This window comes from Gallinula chloropus (genome assembly GCF_964237585.1).
Source record: "Gallinula chloropus genome assembly, chromosome: 1".
NCBI classification, from domain to species: Eukaryota; Metazoa; Chordata; class Aves; order Gruiformes; family Rallidae; genus Gallinula; species Gallinula chloropus.
The window spans coordinates 35,839,529-35,867,187 of NC_140085.1; the positions used below are offsets into that span (position 1 = coordinate 35,839,529).

The 27,659-nt window shown below is 39.8% G+C and overlaps 1 protein-coding gene across 1 annotated transcript; it reads left to right on the forward strand.

Annotated features, from left to right (window-relative positions):
* YAF2 (YY1 associated factor 2) lies at window positions 1-27,659 on the forward strand. Its single transcript, XM_084280190.1, has 4 exons — window positions 1-191; window positions 368-493; window positions 24,305-24,457; window positions 26,956-27,659. The coding sequence occupies exons 1-4, from the start codon at window positions 166-168 to the stop codon at window positions 27,191-27,193; spliced, it is 543 nt and encodes a 180-aa protein (XP_084136316.1). The 5' UTR covers window positions 1-165; the 3' UTR covers window positions 27,194-27,659.

Here is a 27,659-nt window from a genome sequence, read left to right on the forward strand (position 1 = left end):
GGGGCAGCGGCGGCGGCTGGAGTTTCCCCGACAGCTGGAGGTTGCGGTGGCGGCTCCTCCTCCCTGGGTCCCCGTTAGAGCCGAGAGACCCCCCGCGCTCCTCCTTATTGACAAACACACAAAGGGCCGCGCCGGGGCCGGGCCGGGGACGCGTCTGGAGCCGGCATGGGAGACAAGAAGAGCCCGACCAGGTAGGGGCAGCGGCGGCGCCTCCACCTCCACCTCCTCCTTTCCCCGGGCCCTCTCCGTGGCGGCCGGGTGCGCGGAGCCGGCGGCGATGGCGGCCGGCGGGGCGCCCCCGGGGGGGAGGCGGCGGCGTGAGGGCGTCGCGCCCGGTGTTGCCCCTGTCGCGCGTGTGTCTCCGCAGGCCGAAGCGGCAGCCGAAACCCTCCTCGGACGAGGGCTACTGGGACTGCAGCGTCTGCACCTTCCGCAACAGCGCCGAGGCCTTCAAGTGCATGATGTGCGACGTGAGGAAGGGCACCTCCACACGGTGGGTCGCCGGCGGCGGCTGAGGGGGAAGCGGAGGCGGGGGGCGAGCCGTTGGGCGGCCTCCCGCCGCCCTGGGGTGTGAGGAAGGGCGGCGGTGACAGGAATCGGGTCCGGGGGGAGCCGTTGGGCGGCCTCCCGCCGCCCCGGGGTGTGAGGAAGGGCGGTTGTGACAGGAATCGGGTCACATTTACTAAGGAGTCCCCGGGCGGGCGGGGGGGGGGGACGACAGACGAGGAGAGGAAACCGGGGCTCCCCGGTAAACGTGACCCAAGCCGGGGAGCAGTGCGCTGGTGTGTGTGCAAACAGAAATAATAAATACCGGGAAGAGCATAATTGCCTGCCCAGACTAACCCCGAGAGGCCGTGCCCCTTGCACGAAGAGCCATCCCCTGGGGTGTGCCTGCTAAGACACTCACCCTTTAATGTTTCGGGTTTTTTTTGCTTTTAAACTGATTTTTTTCTAGGAGTTTAACTTTGCCTCCTATACATCCCCTTTTTATTACTGTATTTTAATTTTTTTTGTTTTGTTTTAATTCGCTTTTCATCGCAGAGCATCACTGTGCAGGTTTCTGTGGGGCTGTAGGGGTGGTTAATAACCCTTTACTGTTCAGGGAGGAATTGTTGATTAGCTGAACTGCGCCGTGTTGAAGTGTCACCCTGCGTATCCGTGACTTCCCAGGAGGACCTTTTCTCTGTGCACCCGTCGGAAAGCTTGTGGTGGATTACCTGGTTCCTGCGTCAGCTCGTGTTTCTCAGTATTGTGGCCTCAACATGCGTGTGCTTGGGGAATGGAGGCGTCTTTATAAAACCAACAGGAGCGTGCCTGTAGCCGTTGCATTAACCGAAGAGAATATTCCTAAAGAATCCTTTGTTATGGTTATCACACCTATGGGTTAATCCCTCAGCAAGAGAAGTTTAAGTGGCAATAAAAGTTGCAATCCGATCAAAAGCAGCAATTACATTCTAGGTATCAGCCAAAGCAGAGCTGAATATGACTTGTAACGAAACGTTACATGTTAGAAACTGTAAGTGCAAGGTTGGGTCCAATTACTTGACAAAAAATGATGAATCTTTAGAGTTGCTTTTCTAGACTTCTGAAAAGCAAAATGAATGTTGAAAGGACTTCTCATAACTTCAGTTTTGAATACTGGTTGATTTATTTTTTTTAACCAAAGAAATTTGTGAGGTAATTGCGCTGAGACGAATTGCATCTGTCATGTGTAGTGTGGTTTCCAGTTGTAACAATGGCATTGTGTTTATGTCACAGATAGATGTGTACAGATTGGTGATACTCAGCAAAATAATACTGCTGAAATAATGAATGTAAAAAATCTTGAAAACAGCAGTATAAAGCCTTTTTATCCTCCAGACGGCTTGATAGGCAAAGTCAGTTCAAAATTATGGTTTGTTGCATTGGAAACTCGGTTGGCTAAAAGCACTAAAACTGAAGAAACCTCCCTGTCAAACCCCCAAATGTGCCCCCCTGCAAAAAAAAAAAAAAGGTGTGGAAAAAAGAGTCCTAAGAAACCAGTATTATTACTGCTTTCTGTCTTTGCCACTTGAATATTTAATGATTTTTGTAATATTTTAGCAACAGAATGTCTTGGTTTGTTCTGTTTGGGTATTTTTTGTTTCCCATTCTCTCCCCTAGGGATCTGCTATGCAGAGCTTTAGTTGCTACATTGATTTTTGTTTTCCTACTTAAACTCTGAAACATGGCCTAGCTGAGGAGGTTGATGAGTTTCTTTTCCCCATAAGGTTTAAATGGGTTGCATTTTCATGTGTCTGTGAAGCCCAGGATTTACACACGGCACGAGCTAGATACAGGTTGAGGTTTTAGGCCAGGCCTTTTTAGGCCCCAGTTCTGAAATTAGATTTGAGCTGGTAAGCAGACCTTTGTGTCTATGGAGAGAATCATTAGGGTGCCAAATAGACACAAAAGGCCATTTGGGTGGATTTATTTATTTATTTTTAAGGAGCTGGAGTCCAAGAGGCCAAACTGGGGCCTTGTTAAAACATTTGCTGGTGCTGCCTGTACAACGAAATGTTTTCCGTAGATGTTGGTCAGAATAACAATATCACGGTGTTTTGAGGACACTCAGAACATGTTATTAAATTAATTATTTTCTAGTCTTCCATTTTGAAGCATAATGTTAGATTAAGTTAATTCCCTGGAACAGTTCTTAGTGTGCAGTGGTTCTTACAAATTTGTACTTCGATTTTTTTTTTTTTTAACTGATGGGAGATTTAAGACACTGTAAAGCTCTGTTCTTTTAATTCAGAGACTTTGTTTCTTTGTGGTGGATGGCTTAATACCTGCTGCTGCGTGTTAAAATTCACTAAATATGGCCAGATTTGCAGGTGGGGAAACGGATAATCATAGTCAAGTTCAGTGGTTTGGAAGGCCACTGGAAATAAGGTGCAAGGTTGGTTAAAACTGTTGTATTTTTTTAGTACTAATCATGTACAATTAACTTTACAGAACTATTTTCAGGTACAGGGTAGGGTTTGTGGGTGTTTTCACTGCTGGATCATTTCTTCTCTCTGAAAGAATTATCTTTTATGCCAGAGGCTAGACATGGATTATGATCTTTAATAACTGGTGGAATTGTTAAGATTAGTGGAAATAATTCTTACGATTTCCTGATTATATTTTAATATACTTCGAGAATGAATTTTTACAGGAGGCTGGATCGTGGTGTTAAATTAACTTTGTCCATGGCAGTATCACTGCAAATGGTTAAACGGGGCTGTGCTTGGATGGGAGAAGTCCAAGAGCAATCCTGGATGCTGCAGGAAGTGGTGTAACTGATTCCAAGGTGGCACTCTTTGGGTTAGTACTAAGGGAGCGCCTCAGCGTGGTGCCAGTTAGATGTGCTGTGAGTCAGATGTAAAACTAATATCCTCTCTGCCAGCTGGAAATCCCTGTACCTTTTAGCGTAGAACTGTTGCCAGACTTGGGAACGTCACCGAGGATCTAAATTCCCTGTAGATATGGCTTTCTTATTTACTTTCTAACCTAAATTGCTCTGTATTGTTGCTTGGGTACTGAGAAATTACTATGTTCCTATTGATAGGAGACTCTACTGAATATAGTAATTTTCTATATGTGACCTTTAAAACATGTTGAAATCTTTCTAGATGAAAGATGTTATATAAATGTAAGGGACCTAGGGCTGTAATAATCATTCCTTACTTGAACAAATCTCCTGCTGAAGTTCATTAGAAGTATGAGTGAGGGATGCTGAATAGAACCCTAACGTACTGTGTTATAGAGGGAACTGGTAACGAACTCTATATTTAGGTTGCCTAATAGTTTCCATTATAAAGAAATTGTATGATCTCTTTGAGGAGCTCTATTGTTTGCAAAAACCATTGAAGTTTAGCAAGAGGAAGAGACCTTAGGCTAAATAAGTGGTTTGATTTCCTTGCCCCATGAAATTGTTTCAGTTTTGCTGAGATGTAAACACTTGAAAATCGTCATTCCCCTCTGTCACTTGTATTGTACAGAAAAGTAAAGTAATTGCTAGAATACTGAAAAAGCCCAGAACTGCATCACTGTAAAAGCAACAGTGGCACTGACATTATGCTGAAAACCCAGAAGGGAATTGTTTAGCTCCTGGGGAGGTTATAGTGGGGTTGTTGAATTTGGTCAGACTCTCGGAGTTACCTTGCCAAAAGGAAGTTGCCTCCAAGGGCAGCTAGCATTCTATTATTATTATTATTTTAATTCATTCTGCTCATCACGGCACTACGTGAACCAGGAGTACACCCAAACTTGGTGAGCTTCAAGAGTTGGGCTGGATCCTTGGACAGACCTTACTGCAGCAAGTATTTGCTCCCGGTTTGTCTGTCCTTCAACAGATGGGGTTTTTGGTGGTGGGTTTTTGGTTTGTGGGGCTTCTTTAGTTTGGTTGGGGTTTTTTTGTTGGAGGGTTTTTTTTCCTTGCCACCTAACACAGTCATTGTAATTTAGATGTTCAGAATGACAGTCTTGCTAGGAAGAAGTATGCAAGAGGACTGCTCTTGAAAGGGATTTACCTTTGCTACTCTCTCCTGTCTTCTAGCAGACTGCGTTACTGCTTCATCACCTCTCTGCTCTATCTTCCTCAGATCATATGCTCTTGTTGTTTTGTTAGTGACAGCATCCAGATTTAAAATGACCTGTCACTTTGCTTTTCTTAATGTGCTTTTTGTGCATGCACATTGTAGTCTGGTCTGTAGTTGCAGGATCCCATTATTTTTTCGATGCTATGACAAACCACTTCTCCATTCGGTGTGAAGGATGAGCGGTCAGGGGAGTGTAGCGAGCGCTGCAGGGGCAACTGCAGATCTGGCTTTTTAAACTTGGAAATGCTTGGTGTGATGCTTTGCTATGGAAATAAAGGGGTGCAGGGATATGTGATCGATTTTCCCTTTCCAGAGCCGATAGCATTCTGTGATTTTTATAGTTAGGAAAATGGGCAGAGTTCCAGAGGATGTTTTCACTAATAGTATTCCCTTAGCTGCTACTAGGAGAAGGATAGTTGTACAAAGATGTGACTACTTCATGCTTTTAATGGTTTTATTTCATTGTACTTTTTTCGAACTAGTTTTATTCTTTGCTTTGAATTCAATAAAAACTTAATCTTACTGGTGAATCTGTGAGACCTAGAAAAATACTTTGTGTTTGAATAGTATGCACTTTCAGCAGGGGAAAAGAATGGAGAATAAGGAGATAAAGTTATTTTTTTAAAATTGGGTTTAGATATTCCTCTCTGATACATGTGTTGGGCAAGCTGCTATGTGCTCTATAATTTATATAAAATACCCCATGAAATTTGTAGCCAGAATGAGAAAGTTATCTCATGTCAGGATGAATTTTGTGGATTTGGGAAGTATACCATTTAACGTCCTCTACTGCTGAAGCAGAGACATATATAACCAGCTGAAAGGGGGCATGGCTTCCATGTCCTATGCTCTATTGATCTCCATTACCGAATCATTCCTTTTCTCTCAGCCTAACGTATGAAAAGTGAACTGTAAATCATACCAGACAGAGGTATAAGGAACTGGGATGCCATCTTCGTACGTTTGCTTGATGCTTGGTCATGCTCTTTGATTGTGCCTCAGAGTATGGCCATTCAATATGTGCAGGTATTTAATAAGCATGTCTGACAGTCTCCTAAATATGAAGTACAGGTCTCCACTGGAAGCTGTCATGAGTTTGGTTTATGCTTTGAGAAGCATAAATAAAATGTTTAATTTTTTAACTCGGCTATCAAGGTCATTTTTCTTCAGAAAATATGTGCAATTTGTTTAGTCATGTACCATCTGGATGTTTATAAGCACAAATCAGTTACATTTAACCAAATCTGGTATTTGTATTTCTGTTGAAATGCAGTACTGCTCGCGACAGAGAGTTGGTACTTATCTTGTGTATCTGGTTTAACGTGTCTGTTTTACAACAGCTTGTTAAGGACTCTCTCTTCTGCCTTCCAGTTTGCAGCCTCTGTGCGCGCACACGCGCATGCGTGCGGCGGGGAAGGTTGTGAAGGAGAGAAAGGGGAAGAACCGCCTGTCATGCTGATTTTACAAATACATGACTGAACCAAGTCTAGCAGACTGTTCGTTGCTTGTGGTAGTTCAGAGAAGGGAATATTTGCAGGAATGAAGTGAGTGGAACAGTCATACTTTACCAAGCCTTGTATGATGAGTTTTATGCTTAAGCTTAAATATTAAATTCTGAAGAGAAGCATAAATAGTTCTCTTTTCCTCTTTAGATAACCATCAGGGAATCTAGTCATTGTGGACTTCCAGACTTACTTTTTAAAAGAGTCTTTAAAGGTAACCTTTGGAATTTATTTAGGAATTTACGTAGGAATTATTTTCCTAAAAAATACAGTGAGACTTAAGAATCTTTCACATATCAACTTGAATTAGGTTTTGTTTTTCCATATAAAAAAAATAAGTAATTTTTATTGATTGGGCTGGCTGTTAGGTGCTGTTGATGGGTGTAGCTTGTTTGGGTAATAGAGAATGTGATTTGCAATCAAAAGAAGATAAAGCTTATATTTCAGAAATCTGACTACATAAGTGCTGGTTTTGATTTAGGTTTTTGGGGGTTTTTTTGGTAGGTTTTTTAAGGTTAGTTCTGTTCTTTGTAGTTTTGAACCTGACAGATACTTTAATCCATTACTTTAGACAGCTCACATTGGGGATTTTGGGGGGGTTTTTGGTGGGTTTTTTTAATGCAGTCTCCCCAGAACAAATGAACAGTATTTCATTTGATACTGGGCGAAGACCCAACAGCGCCTGTTTGATCCAGCTTTGATAGTTGATTTACATCTAGTTTAGTTGTTTCTTTTTGCATCATATTGAAAATAGTAATTATATCAGCAGCATCACTGGCCAGAAATTTAGGTAGCTGTCATTGTGACTTGGACTTCTATGTGTATATACCTTATGTAATTAAAAAAACCCACCCATAGATCAGAAAAGAAACATATCACTCTCTGTAAACCTTCTATTTTCCCCTGTTTTAATAACTAATGATGTTAGAGCTGTTGAACAGGAAGAAAATCTTCTTAGAATCACGAAATGGCTTGGGTTGGAAGTGACCTCAAAGACCATCTAGTTCCAATCCCTCTTACTTGGTCTAGTGGAGGGTGTCCCTGCCTAGGTTTCCCAAAGCCCCATCCAGCCCAGCCTTGAACACTGCCAAGGAGGGGGCAGCCACAGCTTCTTTGGGCAGCCTGTGCCAGGGCCTCACCACACTCATAGTAAAGAATTTCTTCCTCATATTCTATCTAAATTACCCTATTGTAGTTTAAATCCATTAATCTCTGATAAACAGACCCTCACCGTCTTTCCTGTAGGGCACTTTTAGGTACTGAAAGGCTGCTCCCTGGAGCTTTGAGCCTGCTTTGGCAGGGGGGTTGGACCCGATGATCTCTTGAGGTCCCTTCCAACCCCTAAGATTCTGTGATTCTGTGATTTTTCCTGTCCAGGCTGAACAAGCCCAACTGTCACAGCCTGTACTCACAGGAGAGGTGCTCCATCCATCTGATCATCTTTGTGGCCCTCCTCTGAACTCTCTCCAACAGGCCCATGTCTTGCAGTGGGGACCCCAGAGCTGGACACAGTACTCCAGGTGCGTTCTCACCAGAGCAGAGAAGAGGGGCAGAATTACCTCCTTTGACCTGCTGGCCACACTGGGTTTTATGCAGCTTAGGATGCAGTTGGCTTTCTGGACTGTTAAGTGTGCGTTGCTGGCTCATGCTGAGCTTCTTGTTCACCACCACTCCCAAGTCATCCTCTGCAGGGCTGCTCTCAATTGCTTCGTCCCCCATCTTACACTGATACTGTGTTTTGTGCTGAGCCATGCACTTGGCCTTGTTGAACTTCATGGGGTTTGCATGGGCCCATGCAAGGGTCTGTCAAGGTCCCTCTGGATGGCATCCTTTCCACACACCATCAGCAAACTTGCTGTGAGTGCACTCAATCCTACTGTCCGTGTCTACCACAAAGATGTTAAACAGTGCTGGTCCCAGTACCAACCTGTGAGGAACAGCACTTTGTTTCCTATCTTGGATCTTATAATGGATTGAGGAGACATGCTTGCTAGAAGGCAAGCTTTGTTAATGGGCACTACAGGCTCTGAGTTGGGTTCTGCCAGTAAAGAATGGCTTGTTCAGTTGAATTGTACCAAAGCCAAGCAAAATAGATTAGCATTTTTTTCCACAATTACTAAAGTCATAAAAGCTTTGAATACATTTGGTTTCATTACAGGGATGGTTCTAAGGAGGCTCATTTGTCTTATCCATGTTCCCACAGGAACTTGGAAAGGAAACGGTCTTTCAATGAGTTAGACTCTTTCCCATACTGCAAGAGCCAGTAGACCTGGGCAGCCTCTCATATAATCTTTGTCCTAACAAGACTCCAGTGAAGAACACTGCAACCCCTTTAGACAGCTTACTTATAGTGCTGTTTACCTTGATGTTTTTGCAGATGTTTAATCAATAAGTTGATGTATATCTTCCCTATCCCCAGTGAATTGCCCACCATATTTGTAGTTTATTGGTTATTGGGTTATGGTTTCCATATTCATCCAATATCTAAGTCTTTCTTACAGGTACGAAATTTCGGCAGCCCTTTTTAATAGGTGGCAGTTCTCTTCAGCTTGTATCATGATTCTTTATTCTTGACTCTTCAGTCGACACACCTGTTTCTTAGAGTAGTACTCCAGAATGAAGACAGACCTTCAACTGAGTAATTTTTAGTGTAAGGCAATTGCTTCTGCCTTTCAATTGTGTTAGTGCTAAATTATGTCTGGTGTTGGTACTGAATGAAGATTTTTCTGTTACGAAATAGTATCATGATGTTGACTTCTCTGTGTCCTCCAATCTACTTGATCTGATACAGTGACCTCTGTTGTTACTTTTTATGCAGTTGTGGGGTATGTGATCTTTTATCCTGCCTTTCTTGGATTTCATTGGTTTGATTTTTGAGTCACCTCAACACAGGATGGTCTTGTCTAATAGTTCTCACCACCCTTCAGCTTGGTGTTTTTTGCTTGTTCTATTCCTTACTCCTTTGTCCAAAGTATGCTTAAGAATATTAAATAGTATTCCTGTAGATGCTGTCCTATGTCTACAGCTAGGGGTTGACACATATTAAAAAAACCCAAACAAACCCTAATTTGGAACTTCTTTCTTCAGGACTTTGTCCCAGTCATAGTCTAGCTTGATTGGGAGAATGTATTTTTGATTGTGTCCTGAGTGAAGACTTGGGACATGTATTTCTTTTCTCTTAGTCATTAATCCATTAAATAGACAAACTCGACTGTGTCAAGCTAATGGGCTTAATCTTTTAATGCTTCCAGTTGTTAAATAATATTGGTTTAGTATCTTCCTGAAATTTGAGTTAGGCTGAGTCAACTGTTAAGTGTTTAAGGCCAGATTGGATGGTGCTTTGGGCAACCTGGTCTCCTAGAGAGTATTCCTGCCATGTCAGAGGGGTTGGAACTGAGTGGTCTTCAAGGTCCCTTCCAGCCCAAACCGTTCTGTGAGTCTGTGATCTACCACGTCCTGCATTTTTATTGACCCATATTGTGATTTCTCTTCTGCTTTTCTTTTTTTCCTTTTCTCTCCTGCAGTACTTGCTGACTTCTTCTGTCTTTGTAGGTCTTTAAACAGTATGTTTCCGAGGGTGAATTTCATTACATGCTGTTGACTGTCATTTATAACATTCAGTAGCCCAGCTTGTTTCTTATTCTAACTTGTACTCTTACCCCCTCTATCCAACTGTAATTTGGTTGTATGGAATTCAACTTCTGTATGGAGACTGAAGCAAAGAAGCCTTTAAGCCATATGGTATTTGCTTTCATTCCATGTTTGATAACGGGTGTACTTCTTTCTATTTCTATGGCTATGTACTTCCCTTTGAGGTGTAAGTGGTGTGTGTTTCAATGTGTTTTAGCTCTTTGGGGTTTTTTCTTTCTTTTTTAGTGGAAACTTCATCTTTGTTTTCAGTGCTTTCAGTGGTATTGTTGCTCACTGCATCTTTTCTAGAGAAAATTATTAGCTGTACTAGTCTGAAAACTACTGGGATTTGAATAAACAGCTACAGCAAGATTAAGTACGTGACAAGAGAAGTCTAGCTGGTAAGAAGAAAGCTCTTGTATTGCTTGTAGAGCGATGAGAAGTTGCATTTTCTGCCCAATGACTTTTTATAACAATTTTTCCTTTACTGTTGTGACAGCCCATTATACCTGTTTGAGTTTAAAATTTGATACAAGTGTCTGTACTCTTTGTCTTGAAAGTCAGGTTAAGACAGCGTGCTTTGCAGAAAATGTTCTCACAGTATCAAACGTTACCTAGGTTTTTTTGGCCAATACAGTCAGCTACAAAATACTTTTCAAGTAGGCTAGTGGAACAGAATATTACGTGTTCCCCTCTTACACTTTCACGCAGTGGCTTATCCTGGTTTAAGTAGGACCGAAAGATCCCAAGGATTGTCAGTTCCCTCTGAAGTACCTTCCACTGGTATGTGGTACCTTGATGTAGAGCAGGCTTGAACTTGGAGATTTCAGCTGCAGAATGTTGCTGGTAGGCTTTCGGCCGGCAAACTTTCCATCAAAAATCAAACTGAAGCCTACAAGGTATGACCTTGATGTCTGCTACAAGTTTTTTCTTGTTTTCTTAGAAGTTGGGGTCATGGGGTGGGGAGGAAATGAGCAATTGAAAGTTTTCCCATTCTAACTTACTGGAAGTTTAGGACTTATCTTTACATTTTCCCTAATTGTTGAATATACTTTATCTGAACTGCACACTTCAAATGACAGTGCTTGGTAGAAAAAAATGTGTGAATGAGTGGTGGGTTTTAAAATTTAAGTTAAAAATAGAGCTTCTGACTCTAAAAGTGAAAAAAATTTGATTTGACACATTCAGGGAAAGGAAAGTTGTTTCTTACAGATATTATTGAATTCTGTGATTAGGGTCATGAGCTGGAAGTTCTGTAATTGAGTAAGAAGGGAAAAAGAAAAGGTGAGGACTGATGATTATGTGACATCTTTCTCTATTAATATGAATTTTCCTGAAGAGCATTGTGAAGACTTGATTTTTCAGGACAAATGTGTAGTCTTTTCCCCTACATAAGGTGGATATTGTTTTGGGGCTGGATCTGAATGAAGGAAGCTTCTAGAATGCAGCAACCTTCTGGGAAAATCACACCCCTAGTGCAGAACAAATAGGACAGGTTAGAACCAAGCTCCTTCCTGTTTGGTCACAAAGCCAGCAGTGCCAAGTATTCACCCTGATCTGTGCAACAGTATCTGTGCTGCTGCATCAATATGAACCTCGTGTTTTGTGTGTGGCTTTTTTGCATAGGTGCAAGTAGCATCACAGTTTCAACAGGAAGGGGACAGAGGAGCAGCCTGGAGGATCCAGTCCTTTGTGGGACTGGAAGTTGGGAGAGGTCCCTTTCCCATGAATCCCAAGGATCTACGGGTCTAAAAAACTGTAACCACTGCCTTCCCTGCAGACTCCCAAATGCTTCCTCCTCAGGGGATGTTGTTAAGGACATTGAGCTTTCCAACCCCTGCTCATATGTAGCACGTCATCATGTAGGAAACATAAATTGTTTGATACCCATATGTCTCTCAAACAGGGTATTTTCAATATAGCTGTCGCTTCTGCTGAGCATTGGTGAGCCACAGCCTGTGGCATATGGGGAAGAATTTCTAACAACAGTGTGCGAGACGTTGGAGCCTTAAAACTGGTTGTTGGAAAAGTAACATTTGATGGCTGCTTTAAAAACGATCCGGGAAGATGAATTTGGGCTTTCTAAAGGACCTGATACAGATATTTCTTAGGGCAGATTGTCGTGCAGTATACCAGTTGTCTTCAGGAGACTTGCTGGCCTCATCTGTTAAATGTCATCTGGAAAATAGGGCATTCCCTTTAAGGGAATGATTAAATAGGGACAGTGCCTCAAGGGGTAGTTTTCTGCACATTTATACAGTGACTGATAAAACCATATGGGTCTTGTAAGTCTATTCTAATTGAATCAGCTTTTATTGAAAGACAGAATTGCTAGAAATGCACTGAATGGATGAATTCCAAGTAAATGATTCACTCTGTAAAACAGCTAGGAATATGAAAGCACTGGAAATCAGAGCTGGCTGAAAGTTAGAATTCAAATACACGTAGGATGCGTCGAAATCGCATCGTTACTCTGCAGTCTGTGTATGGATCTATATTGTGTTTCTCCATACAGACCTCTACCTCTATTGTTTGCCCTGTCATAATTACTCAGCTGTATTATTTGCAGAGGCAGTCTAATGTACTGTTAACACTCCAGGATGTGACAGAAGTGATGGTAATGAGAGAAAATAATTTTGGATAACGGCGTAAATTATCGATGTTGAAGATGCATTTAGTCATGAGCTGCTTCAGTGTGGAAATAAAGGCTAGTTTCCTCACAAGATGGCTTTGTGTGCTGATTAGCCTGAGCATATTCATGTGACACGGCAAGCTAAACGTAGTTTAATCTGATAGTTTTTATTCTATGAATAGCTTAATAGAGTACTGATGACTGAGGCAGGGCAAGCTGATCTGTGTCAGAATCCAAAGACTGCTTCTCCTGCTAGTGATTTAATTTAATTGCTAGCAACTATTGTATTTGCCTTACAAGAACTGATAATAGGAAGTATTTTTTTTTCCTTTGCATAATGTGACTTGAACTGCTAAAAATCAGGAGTGGCATCATTACACAAACTGGTAGCTTCTGTGTAGACTACAGTGTGCAAGATCTAATTGACTACAGTGTTTGCAATATTACTTACTATACACAGTGCTCCTGATGATTTCCTGTTTGCTTTAAATAATATCAGTGATGAGCTTATGCAGAAATGAACCTTTTTACCTCCCCCCCCGCCTTCCTCTTTTTCTTCTTTCTTTGGAATCAGGAGTTAATTAGTGGCCTGATTGCCCTTGACCACAAAAGTCAGCATTGGTACTGGAACAGTGTTTGTGCTGGGTTTTTAGTGAAGTTGAAAAATCAGTTTCCTTTGTCCTGGAATATTGTTTCCTTGCTATTTTAGCAGAACCTAGAAACCCTTGTTGTACAAGGTGCTGCACAAAGAGCTTGTGGAGTAGATGTGATAGTCCATTAAAAGATAAATGTGATTTAAGGTAAATTTTGCTTAGGTATCAAATCTAGGAGAAAAAAAGTTACTTGAAAAATTGCTTGAAGAAAATTAAGTCTCAAAACATTGTAGCTGCTAACCTACAAATATGTAGAAGGATATATTGAAAGCTGCAGTGCATTTTATTTATAGAAATGTGTGACTATTCTCTCTCTTTGTGAATCAGTGCTTTGCATTTGGCAAAAACAATCTACTATTCAAGTTTGAAAAATATTTCATGCTTTAAATGTTTAGTGTCAAACTAGCACTTGAAAAATTCATCATCTTCTTGAGGCAGGAAGAAAGGTCAGTAAAAAGAGAGGAGAATTGATAGGGTAGAGATAGGGAATGTTTTTCTTGGCTTTTGTGCAGCCAAATTGCATGTACTTACACCTTAACAGGACGATTTGTGCATAAACTGGAATGAATGGCCTTAAAATGTAAGACCTGAACTTTTGCATTCTCACCTGAAGTTTAATAAGATTCTGCTATTCACTACGTGTTAAACTGTTGACTGCATAATTACATGAGGACAGTTAGCTTTAGTGACTTAATGCATGTATGTGGGTCTTGGTTCTATTGATTTCTTTCTGTGTGATAAAGAACTTAAATAACAATTTCTTGACTCTTGGGGAATTCTTCACCTGTGCATTTGTAAGCCATGATAACAAGATTACGATGGTAAATTGAATTTGATTCCGCTTACTTTCTTTAAAGCTGTCAACACTATTGCAATGTCTATATAAATATCTGCCTTGACCTTCCAACATTTTTCATGGATTCTTAGTCTTTATGGAAAAATGCTATCTCTTTGACATTAAGCTCTTTGCAGGCAGACATCAGCTCAAACCAAGGAAAACTTGGGGAGCTGCATATGTGGTTATTTTTCCCCCTTTGTTTAGGTGAAGTTGCTTACATTTGCTGTTCCTGAAGTGGGATGGAAAAGGACACAGATGCAAAAATCACCAGCATCATTATAACCTGTTTTGCAGAAAGACTTCTGAAAAAGAGAAAACATGGCTGAGGAAGTGGGAATGTTGATTACTTGATGTTTGTAACTACTTGTCAGTATGTGAGGATGAGGAGAGGGATAGAAGAATTGATCAGTGGGTGGGAGGAACGTTTGTTTACTTGTCAGTAACTTCTACTTGAGGTACTGTGTTACTTGTTACACAAACTGAATTTGAAAAAAAAATTAATGTATTTTTCATTCTGGAGCCATTTAGACCTTCTGGCTAAATCTACATCATAGGTCTGTCGTGGAAGAGTCACATTCCAGAGCTGCTGGTTGGAACCTGTGCTGTGGTCTTCAAAGTAAAAAGCTGGCTGAGCTCTATCACAAAGTTACAGTTAGAACTTGGCATAATCAATATATTTTTGAAAACACACAGGAAGCATATCATACTATAACATTGCTGCAATGATTAACTATCGCTGTACCCTGCAAAAGATTCAAATAAATGCTGTAAGAGTTGCTCACAGCATCTGTACCTAAATGAAGAGTCTCCTATTGATACATGTTACTGGAGTAGTCTTTCACTTAGAAAATCTAACTAAAACTACATTTTCCTATCTTTCTTTTTGCCTGTTTAAAAAGCTGTTTACTGAAAAATCATGCATCTTTCCAGCTGACTCCCTGTAAACATCTACGTGCTTTGGAAATTAAAAACAACTTTATTTTTAAGTTAATTGCTCTAATCACTGTGTTAAGATTTATTTGAGAATGTGGACCTCAGTAGTTAGAGAAATGAGGACATGTGACGAAGGAGATGGGGTACAGACTAGCAGGAATATGATGAAGTAGAAAGTATGTGAAGATAAGCTTTTATTGAGATTTCAGTAACGACTGTGAACTAGAAAAATGGAGATGAGAGTATTACTGGGGATATCAGATTTCTATTAGCTTCTTGAGACATTAATATTTAGGATAGACAGGAGTGGAAAATGATCTTCAAATAAATTATAAGATATTTAAAGCCTGTACATTTGTATTGGGAAATGATCCAGTCTAGTAATGAAAGAACAGAGTAGGATTTGAATGGTTCAACTTTGTTCTCAACAAGATTTTAATGCACTTAACTGTTCTCTATTTAGACTTTTAAAAGGCATGCACGATACAAACATCAGCAAACCAAGATTTGTGTCAGGGTTTTAAAATGTAACCTTATTTCTTCCGATAATTTTGTTAGTTCGTAATGGCATATTGTTAATTGTGTTGCTTAAAACGGAATTTTTAAAGAAAAAACCCAAACAGATACATAATAATAGCTTTACAGGAGTTTATGTCTTTGGTTTTGTTGACGGTTCTGAGAAGTGCATGTCTTGGAGGCATGAGCACATGTGGTTTTCTTGGTGACCGAATGTATCAAGCCTCATGCTGTCTTGCAGATTCATTCTGAAAACACTTGTGGAAGTGTTTTAAACTGTGTTGATTGTTTTTAATGTAGCTTTGCAGCATTTTAGACTAGCCAATGTATGAGAGACTTTTAACAGCTTTGTGAAATTACCCAGCCAAGTAATATTTATGAAGGGATATTTACAAAACTATTTCATTAGATTTCGAATGGTAAAACTTGATATGAGCTAGATTAATAGTCATAATCATCGTCAAGTAGACCTTGTGCTGGAGGTGAGGAATACATGATAAGATATGAAAACAAAGAAGCAAAGGAGCAATATAGAATATTCAATGTCAGAACAGTGTGCATTTCTAAGTACAGATATCTGAAATATAGCACTGTATTGAAGATGCAGCACTAAAATTATGCTGTGAATTTTCCAGGAATGTATTGACTTGTCTGAACTGAGATATGTGTTCGCTGTTAGCAAATGGGTAGCACACTTTAAAAAATGGCATTGGAAATGGTCCCCATCCTGTTATTTCCCACATAAAGGTTGAAGCTGTAAAAGGGAGATGACTAGATTTAATTTATTCCAAGGTCTGCCCTCCTTTATCAGGAGTTACTCCTATTTCCAGTGACAATGCACTACAGAATACAGACAAGTAAAGACTTTCAGTGTGCCTTTATCACAAGAATTAAATTTGCTACGAAATTCTAAAAGAATTGAAGGTTGGGAAAACTCAAGCATGTTAACAAGGCATTTCTGAAATCCTTGCTAGATGAGGGAATAGCAAAAGTCAGAGGAGGAGTACTAGTGCATGATTGAAATTAGAAGTCCATTTGAAAACTGAGTATCTCTGTCATAGAAGCCCCACAGTAGCAGACTGAAAGGAGATAGGAAAGTCTGCAGGGCACTAGAGGGAGAGGAATACCATTTTTTTCCCAACAGTATAAATCTGTCATAGCTTCTAGGTAAAGAAAATGCACAGAACTCTTGTAGGTTTGCTATGAAGTGAGAAATCTAAGATTTTGTGCAGAGTAAGCATAAGAGAATTTGATAGCAGCTTCTAAAAGCTTGCACTTCAAAGAGAAGACAGACCCCCTTTCCCACCCCCCAAAAGAAGTGGGTTGGAGGGAGGACAGCAAAGTACAATTAAAGTAGAAATTAACTGTGTCACAGTAACTGTTTTGTATAACATGCTGTGTATGTTGTATGTACGTTTCAGGTATTCAAATACATATTTTTATGTGTGTAAATGTATGTGTGATGTGTATGAACCTTCTAACATGGTTGAATACCCTAAAAATCAGATCTTATTCTGGGGAGAGTATAGAATAATGTATAGTTCTGGGCAAAGCCAATTATATTTTGAACATGAATACTAGTGGACCTGGTGGATTTGTGAAAAACACAGGAAGAGTGATTAATCTTTGAAATATCTTATGATTACTTGACTAGAAGTTCAACCTGTGGGGAAGGTGCTAGTTTTGATTTTGGGAAAAATGCATTAAATGCTTTCTTTGCACTTGGCAGTAATTTTGAGAAGTGTCTTCAAATTTTAATGGTATTTGAATTATTACAACAATATAGCAAGTTCCTGTCCATCACCTTGTTGTCAGAACTGCCTGCAGGAAGGCTCCAGAGTAAGGTTGTTTTCTGTCCAAAGATACTGAGCATCTGCAGTGGCTTAAGAGTGCATATAGCTGGTTACTGCCTGTCAGCTTAGCCGTGGTTATATATTTGTATTTCAGTAGATCCATGGGACACATTTCATGTGTCATTCAGGGGACAACAGAGCTGTCAGAAGAAGTAAGAAACATAATTATAGGTAAATGAAAGAAAAGCTGCTGTAAGTAAAGATGAGTGTTTGAACAGAATTCTCTACCTATCCAGATAGAAACCAGCTGAATTTCAGCATGACTTAAAGTTGCCTAAGCTTGTGTAAGGATAAGATAGAAGGAAAAATCAAAGAGGTATTAATCAGATGGAAAGTGGAGGCACAGTCACCATACTCTAGTAATCTTATGTATTTGTGACTGTCAGAAGTCTCGATTTCAGGAAGGCTGTTTTTTAAGCAGTTGTCCTTCATAAGTAGTAAATGAAGAATGTGGAATACAGGAGAACTTGAAGTGGTTTTTAGAGCTGGCAGATGCCTGGTGATTTAGTTCTAGGTATTTTTCCTAGAAGCTGACTGAGCTTGTTCTCTTATGCTTTTGCCTGAAGATGTTAACTGTGACAAGCATTCTAGTGCATCTGATAGTGCATCAGCATACTCTGTGTTTATAATGCAACTTTTGGAATAAACTCCAAGACTTTCCCCAAGGAGGCATCATAAAAAAATAACCCCAACTGTGTAGAGTTTGTAAAGACCAAAGGTGGCTTGGATAAATGGATTAGTTACTGCTTGTAAGGCATTTTGGGAATATTGAATGTGATAATGTTTGAAAAACCTCATAGAGTGAAATCCAGGGCATTCTTTGACTAGATTACTGGTTTCCAATTAACAAGTTCTGCCATGTCTCGCTGGTGGGACAGGACAGATTCACAGAAGAGTGTGAATGAAGCTGATGTTCAAAACCATGCTGGACTCATTACTCGAGTCCAGTGCAGTGAGGCCCTTAAAGCAACAAGAAGTAGAACATTTGGGAATTTCCATGAACTTCGGAGCAGTCTGTCCTTCTGAATCACCTGAAAGGGAACAATGCTTTGTATTTAAAGAATGATGTGGATTTTTCATTTTTGAGGAAAGGATTCTGTGACCAAGGGCAAGACAAATTCAGAGAGGTTTCTATTCCAGAGATTTCTAACTTCTTTCTTGAGGGATGAATCTGCTGTCTTGAACAAAAGGTCAGTGTCTCCCTGCAGGGAGAAGTTTAGATAAATGGTTCTGCTTAAGGATTAGGGGTGCCTTTGAAAAAATCCTCTCTAAGTTTCTGAAACCTTTTTTTTTTTTAAAGAAGTGTTGATCTATTGCAGTGGAGGAAAGGAGAAAATGAATGTGCAGAGTTGGAATTATGGAACGTATGGGATAGTGTGTAGAGAATCTACACAAAAACAAGGGAAGAATTTTGAAGAAACGCCACAGGCTTTGGTTTGCTCAGGAGCTGGTCTTTGCTGGGAAGGAAAATATGGTAGGAGATAAGATATTGCTGTTCAGCCTGAAAGCTCAAACTGTTCTGATGAATAAATCATTCCTGGTGTAGAATAGCTAGCTATCTGTTCTGTTTGATAGTCTGAGCATCTTACCTGTTTCCTTGATTCCTTCTGTCATTCAGAAGGCAGCTTCTGAGTATCTGGAAGAGAAACCTGAGTCCGTGAACCGAAAATAGATCGATGCCACAATGGGCAGCTAAAGACATAACATCCTTCTGTAGGAAAAGTGTTTCACAGGCAACTTCCTCCTGATTTTTAGGATGGGGCAAGATGTCTATAATCTCATAGGAAGCCAGGGAGTAAGCGGAATTTGAAAACAATTTTATAGGCTCAGCAATAGTCAGATAGAACTGTACTAGAAAATTGCTCTAGTTACTGGAGGAGAAGTGTGGCAGATAAAGTGACCAGAGCTCAATAGCAACATGTATTCTAAAAGTGTTTAGATACGTTGCATGTGGCACTTGCTTTAAAAAATAGAAAATTTGCTACTGCAGACAGGAAAAACCTCCAGCAAGGGCTTTTTGTCTGATTTGAAGCTGGGAGATAGATGGACTTGAGGAAGGGCAAAGAAAGGATCGCATTAGAATGTAGGCTCTGCTTAGCAGATACTATTCTGGATCCATGTTGTCTGCTGAAGAACATCTTTCAGCTTGATTGAAAAGTGAGGTGAAAGCATTTCCTTAATTTAGACCCACTCTGTTAAGACTGGGAAGTTATAATTTTAATGCTTCTGCAGTAGTAAAATATGGAAAGCAGAGGAGATTGAGACTCAAGAAAGAATGTGCCTTTGAGTATGTCTCCTGTTCCTCAGAATATCTGAACTCTTAAAACTGTGCATTATAGATGACAATACACTTTTCCAACAACAGGTTGAAAAGGTATATGTATTCAGCACTGAGATTTAATTATACAGTATCCAGCTTTCTTTATAAAAAACCATAGGATATGTTCTGAGATTCTTGGATAGCAGGAGGATAAGGGTACTGGTTCTGAGTGGGGCAGTCCAAGCTCGGCATGGCTCACACTGAGCAATGGCTGTTGGCTGTTGATGTCCCTGCAGTGCTTCTCAGCAGTCTTACTTGCTCGGCTGGACTGTGTGCTGCATGGCAGCCTCACTTGGTTGGCTCTGTGTCTTCAGCATATGCAACACCAAATGGATGAATCTTCTCCCTACGCTGCACACAAGGAGGCATCATGCTGATGCAGGACTCGCTTGAGGTGTAGGTAGATCTGGAGTTGGCTCATGGAAAAGCAGTCACAGTTGTCCATGTTACGCTCTCTGTTTCCAGGCTGTAGCGGATGCACCCCAGAGGTGGTTTGACACTGACGTAGCTCAGGTGCAGGAGACATTGGTCTGCTTTATGGGCTTATGATGGCTGTAGAAGCAGCACTGTGACAATGTAGTTCTGCTCTGTATAAATTAAATAAATTCAGCCAGGCCCCAAGATGCCTCAGCAATAAGATAGTTCGGTGTCTGTGTTTGATGGTAACTCGGGCGACTGAGAATTTACTGTACCTCTGCTGCATATGATGATTACTAGTATTGTACATAGATTTTTTTCTATTTGTGTTTTCAAAACAGACTCATTCTGTTGTAATGACACCAAGTTATTTACCATATCAAATTGGTCATAATTCTTTATACATAGATTATTGGTGAATACCAGGTGAGGGAAATTAAGGAAGCAAGTACTACTGTGAGATGTCCAAAATGACTTGTGAGCAGGAAGGTATTGTGTTGAGCTCTGGGACTGGGAAATGACTTGAGGCAATAGTTCCAGATACATTTGGTCTAACACACTGTGTGCATTCCTGAATGTGTATTTTTCATTCCTAGGCATGTAAATAGCTATGCTATAACACCCTTAGCCTCCGCCGCCCCCCCCCCCCTTTTTTTTGCGTGTAAGAATGCCAGCAGGGAAAGCTGGACCATCCTTCTCAGTATTAAATACTTGTTCCATTTGAGAGCATCAATGCTGCATGAGTGTCTGCACACAGAACCTAAACAGACAGGTCTCTGCAATCTCTGTAAATACACCCTGTAAACCAGCAGCATAGATCAGATCCTGTAAGATACAGTGTAGTCATCTCAGAACAAGAAAAGTAGAGTTAAAATTATGGTATCTCTGTTCGGCATTAATGGGAATTGTAGGGAAGACAAAAACCTGTGTCCTTGAATGTTTGTGTTCCTGTCTGTTGGCTTTTAAAAACCCAAAAGCATAAAGGAGATTGAGGTATTTGTATGTAGGACCTTGAAAGCAACATCAAGATTAAATAATTAATAAAACTATAATGAATGAGGTCAGAATAGAATTGTAGGTAAACGTATGGCTGTTGTTAACTTAGAAGAAACAACCCTGGCTGAAAAGGAAAACTTAAGTGTTAGAGAAGGAGAGGCATAGCATTTGGAGCTGTGATATTTAGTGATCTCTGGGAAGCTCAGCAAATGAGTGTGTTGGTATGGCTGCAGTCCTTAGGGCCTAAACCATGAAGTTCACCTCTGTTGGAAAGAATTGATGTGCTTACCGCTTATAATAGTCTGTGCCTCTCTTGATTAGAGTTCCACTTAAAATGACTGAAGTCGAATTACTTAGATAAAAATAGCAGTACAAAGTTTTGAGGGGCTAAGCAATATCATCTGTATGAACATTTCTGCCTGTATTTGTGGATTGTTCAGTTGTGAAGCTGCTCCCAGTGGTAGAAGCAAAAGTGCTTGTAATCAAAACTTTATAGAGCTTCTTTCTACACACCAGTTAGCTCAGGTGCTCATGAATGAGAAAATTTGCCATAAATATATTGATGAAATAAAAGGCAGTGTTAACATTGCCTGTATCTACTGACATCTGTACCAGCCTATTACAAGGACTCTTTTAACTAACTGGGTTCAAAAAGCAGTAATTTAAAATGTTGTATTTTGGCAAATCATAAAAATCAATTTTCTCTTACAGGAATAGTTTTTCTTACATATATCTCCTCTGTGAGAAAGCCTTCTTTCTATGAATTCCTTCATGCTTGAATGACATCATTCAACTACCACTAAATCATGAACAATTCTATCAGGTTAAAGCTTCGCGAGTGGTAAAGTTTCTCTCCTGAAGCCTGCACGGCTTGCAGAGTGCTTGGTTGCAGTTCAGTGGCCCCTCTCAAGTACCTGGAAAAAAAAATAAATTGAACACTTGAATGATGCTCTCAGTGGAGAGAGAGGTGAATTTATTTATTTTTCTCAATTTTTTAATATAAAAAACATTCAATGCCTCATTTAAGAACTCTGGAAGTGACAAAGCAGGTGATAAATTTTAGAACATAGATATAACTGACAGGCAGCTACACAAATAATTGACAACAAAACCATGGAGGAATGAAATAACTGAGTGGAACTCCCTCACACAGCAAAGTCACGGGGAACGGGAACCTCTTGGCTCATTTTTAGTGCATCTTCCCAAACATGGTTTTTCTGTGGAGTTTTTTATTTTTGTGTGTGTCTTAACTGGCTTCTGTTCCTTGTGGCAAAGACCTTTTTTGTCAGTCTCATTTCTTTTATGGTACTAGAAAAAGAGGTTCTAAACCTAGGACTGAGAACTAAGCTTGATTTCCCAGCTGTACTCTTAATAGAAATTGTCTGGTTTGCCCTCAGGAATTGAAATTGTTGCAAATTGAGAACTCCTAAAATAGTTGGCTAAGAATTTTTCCCCTCTCTGCCCCTTTTTAACAGGTTTCCATGATTATAGTGTTGTCTACAGCCCTTGGCAATAATTAATTCTGTGTCAAGAAGTTCACTACTGTCTTACTTCATAAGTAACAGATCAGATTATTCTCTCAAGTCACTATGTAGTAGTGATGGGATTGTCACTTGGCTGTCACTGGAATATGGACTCCCTGTATCCCTATTTTCTGGAGTAATCTTCAGATTGAGACAGCTCATTGGTTTCGTTTATATATCAACCAGTGTTTTACACCTGAAATGATAAGCTTGTGCACCAGTTTAATCTTGGTGGTTCTTGCTTTGTTGTTATTGACTATGACAAATGGTTGAAGCAGTTCTGAGGCAAGTTTTCTTAAACATGTCTATTTACTCTATTGATGTAAACAATTGTAGTTCAAAATCACTGAAATGACTGAATGGACTCTACTGGGTGTTTTCCAAGGTCCTCATTGCAATACTCTTCTGGAAAGGATGTGGTCATATATTTGCCAGTTAAATGAAGCTGGGTAGCCCTCACTAAGTGCTACATTGCTGATCTTCATCTCCCCATGAGTTAGCATGGGTTTCGTTCATTATTGGATATGCAGTAGTCTGGTTTTTACCACAAAGTTCTATTGTGTTGACATTTTTAATAGTCTCTCTTTTTACTTTAATTCGTTAAGTACTGAAGACTCATGAAATCTCAGCTGGTTTATATTAGCTGCCTTTCCCACACTTTATGGATTCTTGTAACTCGGTTTTCACTCTGAAACATCAACTGCTGCAATCTTTTCTGAAACTATATCTTGCTAATGGGAGCTGCCTTGATTTTCTGCTTTTGTTATTTTACTCATTGCTTCACCTAAGGAAGAACTGCTGGTGGTGTGAGAGCTGATAGCTTCTGTTGCTTTAACTGCCTTGTATTTTCAGAGTATCACAGTGCATATAATTTGTACTTTTTCTATTTAAAAAACTGCAGCAACACAACTCTACTAACAAAATCTAAGACCTTGGCAGGGTAAACATCCTTTTCGAGGAGGAATTTGCATCTTCAAAGTCTTAGTATAATCATAGAACCTCCCAATTTTATTCATTAACTTGAAATTTCTTGATTCCAAAATCTCGAAGAAATACCCTTGCATTGGAAAGAGTAAAATACTTCATTTCCCATTACAGTCCTTGTATTTCAATACAAAATAAAATTAAAAATGAAGCAATTTCAGAGTACTATTTCAGAAAATTTTAAAATAATAATACTGTTGAAATTATTTTGCCTGCTGTTCCTCTTCTTACCCTGGTTTTTAGTTTGGATTAAAACTTGGAAATGAAACCTGTAGTGTATATACTGAGGGAATGTGGTTGGCAGTTTCTCTTGCCAACTTTTAAAGCATATGTGTTCTGACAGTTATACTTTACTATTATTAGTGCAGTATTTTTTTTTCCAGTGAATAACTTGATAAAAATGATCAACAACAGGGTTTATAGCTACTTTCAGTGAATTTATTTGAGCTAAAGTTTTACTTTAGAAGTCATCAGTGGCATTACCTCTGGTACCTGAAAGGTCAGATTTTTCCTTTTTTGTGATATGGACTGAAACCAGACCCCTTCATCATTTGAGGGGGATAGGATTGTGTGGTAAACTAGTCCCTCTGGAAATGTCATCTTTTGGAGTTCACTCCCTGTAAGTCTCTGCCTGGGTCTGACAACTGGGGACAATTGCAAAGTCTTGTTTCTCTCTTATTTTTTTTTCCTTTTTAAGGATTTAATATCATTCGTTGAAGATTCAAGTAAGTGAAAGAAAAGGTTGTAATGGGTTTAAATTTGATATGCTATTTTAATGGAATGTGAGCATTAAGAGAAGTTTTAGCAGCATTTGTTTTTATAGAGATCGTTAGTAACTGAAGTGTAGGGAGTTTGAGACTTGTGAAGTCTAAAGCATTGTGTGTGTCTATATATATGTGCACACAGGAAACCTCGACCTGTCTCCCAGCTGGTTGCACAACAGGTTCCTCAGCAATTTGTGCCCCCTACACAATCAAAGAAAGAGAAAAAAGATAAAGTAGAAAAGGAAAAAAGTGAAAAGGAAACAACAAGCAAAAAGAACAGTCATAAGAAAACCAGGTAAAAAACTTTAGAAGCTTTTGTGATATTGCTGAAATGTATTTTAAAAAATGTTCTATGATTTTACTGCTTTGTAAATGCTGTGGCAAACTCAACAATAAGGCTAAACATTTTGTGTGTGTGAAGTTTCATTGGTTTAGGGTGCCTGTTAAATGTGAAGAAAACCTGCAGTTTGTAATTTTGACCAGAAGATGGAGATCAGCTGAATATAGAAACCCTTATTTTTGTTAAGGGTTAAAGATGTATTTGTCACGCCATACAAAACTGTAGCTAGGCAAACGGGTGATGCTGATCTCTGGAAAAGAGAGGGAACAGCACTGAATAGTTTTCATGCAAAATAATAGGAGAGAGAACCCATATCAGGCTGCCTGAGAGTGGGAAGGTAACGTGGTTATCTCTGTTCTTGCAGAACTGGAATAAACTTTGAAGGGCTGAACTAGGGTATGAATTTATGTGACAGGATAAGGCATGTACAATACCTAGTGATAAAAATCTTTTAAGCTACATCTGGGATGCTGAAGGAAACCTTGGGCTCTTAGAACTGAGAACATGAAATATTACAGTGCAGACAAGCAGTTGTAAAAACCTTGATCTTGCTGTAAGAGCAGGCGGAAGGACGGTGCAAACTGCAAAATGCAAGCAGCAAGTTTAAGCCCTAAATCATCACAGCCTAAGCATAAATTTGTTGTGGCAAGAATGCTGTGCCAGAAAGCTCAGAAATATATAAAATCTGTAGTCTAATCAGACGTGGGAGGGGCTTTTTTTTTTGTTTTATTTTTAATTCTTTTCTGGAAGCAGTCCAATGTAGTCCCGCCAAGGAAGATCCTTTGGGATTAGTTATGCAAAGAAGTAGCAGATGCTTCTCTTGTGCCTGAAATAGGATCATCAGGATCAGAACCAGGGAGAGACTGAGAGTCAAGAGAGAACAGTTGTTAAGAAAGTCATGATTAAGCTTAAGGACACTGACATGTTCCTTCCCCTTCCCCTTCTTTTTTATTTTAAATACTCAAATGTACTAGCTTCATGCAGCCAAAGTACTTCAGCTATGAAGCATCTGAAGTTAACATAGTGAGTTTTAATCAAGCTAATTAAATATTATAAATTGAAATGTTGATGGTTGAATTGCAGTAGTACATTAAAAATGCAGAAGTGAGATGGACTGAAATTTTAAGCAGACTTCTTCAGTATCCTTTGGGAAAAGGATATCCTTTTCTCTTTGCCTGAAAACTTGTATATTAGTGCTGGAAACAATCATAAAAATCTGCACGCACACTCAGCATGATTAATAAGCTCCAGGCATGGCGCTTACAGAGGTTGATAATGCTGATTTTTTTCTCTCCACTCCTATGTTACAGAGCAGCAGATTTCCAGTTTTCTCTTAAATTCTTCAGTCACACTACTTCAGCCCCAGGGGAACAAGATGTCAAAGCCTGTCTCTGTTCTAGCAGAGGAAAGGCGTGAGGTGTTTCAGCTGAAGTGCCTCAGAACCAACCGTACTTCACACAAAGTCGTATGATAGGGTAAAGGTTAGGGCTTTGCTGATAGCACACCTGCTAACATGTGATGTCAGATTAATTTATTTTATTGCAGCTTGAGGTAGTGAAAGCTGTGGAGTCAGTTAAATGCATAAAGCTGTGGTGTTCGTAAGCGATTGTATAAATTCAGCTGTCTGGTGGCAGTGCTTCATGGCTGTCAAAGGAAAATAGTAAATTTAAAGTACTTTATGCTTGTCACTAGCAAAAATATGATGGCAGAATTGAATTCAGAGTATTCTTCTCTGGTCCTTATGTTGTGAAAGTCAAACAATTGAAAGATAAGATGAAGAGACTTACCCTGTCAACACTATATGTAATAGCTCTGTGCGTAATTCAAATCACAGCCTGAAGCCTCGACAAGCCGGAATCAAAACTCAATAGCTTTAGTGACTGTTAAGCAGGTATTCTTTATGCCAGGACTACCAGAGTTACACAAAGTCCAATTCAAATGGTACACTGGCAGTCTCAGGGAGGTTTTGAAAGGCAGCAGTACCTGCTGCAAGTTAATACGACCTGTGCTGCTCAATTCAGAAGACAGACGCCAACGTCTTTGTTCTTGAACATCATTCTCTACTGAGAATTGTTGCTTAAGGCTGCTGCAGCGATGGATGCTTCTCTGGGTCAAATGCATACATTTCTATAGCCACAGTAAAGGATGCCTTAATTTGTAAAAGTAAAAGCCCTGCCATGTGCAGCACATCCATATTGCTGCACAGTTACGTTAATCAGAAGGTCAAATCTTAAATAGTCTTAAGAGAAAGTAATGTGTTATGTTCACCTGTTTTCATGTAGGAAACGCTCTACCATAAATACTTCTGTGGTATGCTGCTCTCCTGTGCATTTTGTGCTGCATGTGGCAGTCTTACGTACACATCCGTGTTCTCCAGCGGTCCTAAACAGTAGGAGAAGATAAGGTAGTAAGATGGGGTGTGTGCTTTTCATATGATTATTTGCTTTATCTAGGCCAAGATTGAAAAATGTGGATCGAAGTAGCGCTCAGCATTTGGAAGTTACCGTTGGAGATCTGACAGTCATAATTACAGACTTTAAGGAGAAAACTAAGTCACCACCTGCTTCCAGTGCTGCTTCTGCAGATCAACACAGTCAGAGTGGTTCTAGCTCTGACAACACAGAGAGGGGAATGTCCAGGTCATCTTCACCCAGAGGAGAAGCGTCATCACTGAACGGGGAATCTCATTAAAGTTTATTTCCTCCAGTTTCTTTAGTCTCTTCTCTTCAAAACATGCAAATACATAACTTCTGTCACCTGTTACCACATTTTCATGACAGATTATCCGTGCACAATTGGTATGTTGACTGGAACATAATTTATGCAGTTTTAAAAAAAGAAAAAAGTGCAGTGGTAGAAACAATAATTTAAATGCAATCTACAGATGCTTACAAAGCATTTTCTGACCAACTTTTTAATTTCCATGTGTAAAGGTGCCATGAAAATGTGGTTTGAATGTTCATTATGCAGTGTTATTCGTAAGTCCATTTTCACTTTTAGTTTAGTGAATTCTAACACAACTCTTGGAGTCTCTACTATTGGCATGTACTGAATTTAAATTTTTATAACATAGTTCAAGCTGCCTAAATATGTATTATTTGAGAATTGTGAAACATAGTTATATGTATGCAAGTCAGAGATCAACTTAATCAACTAT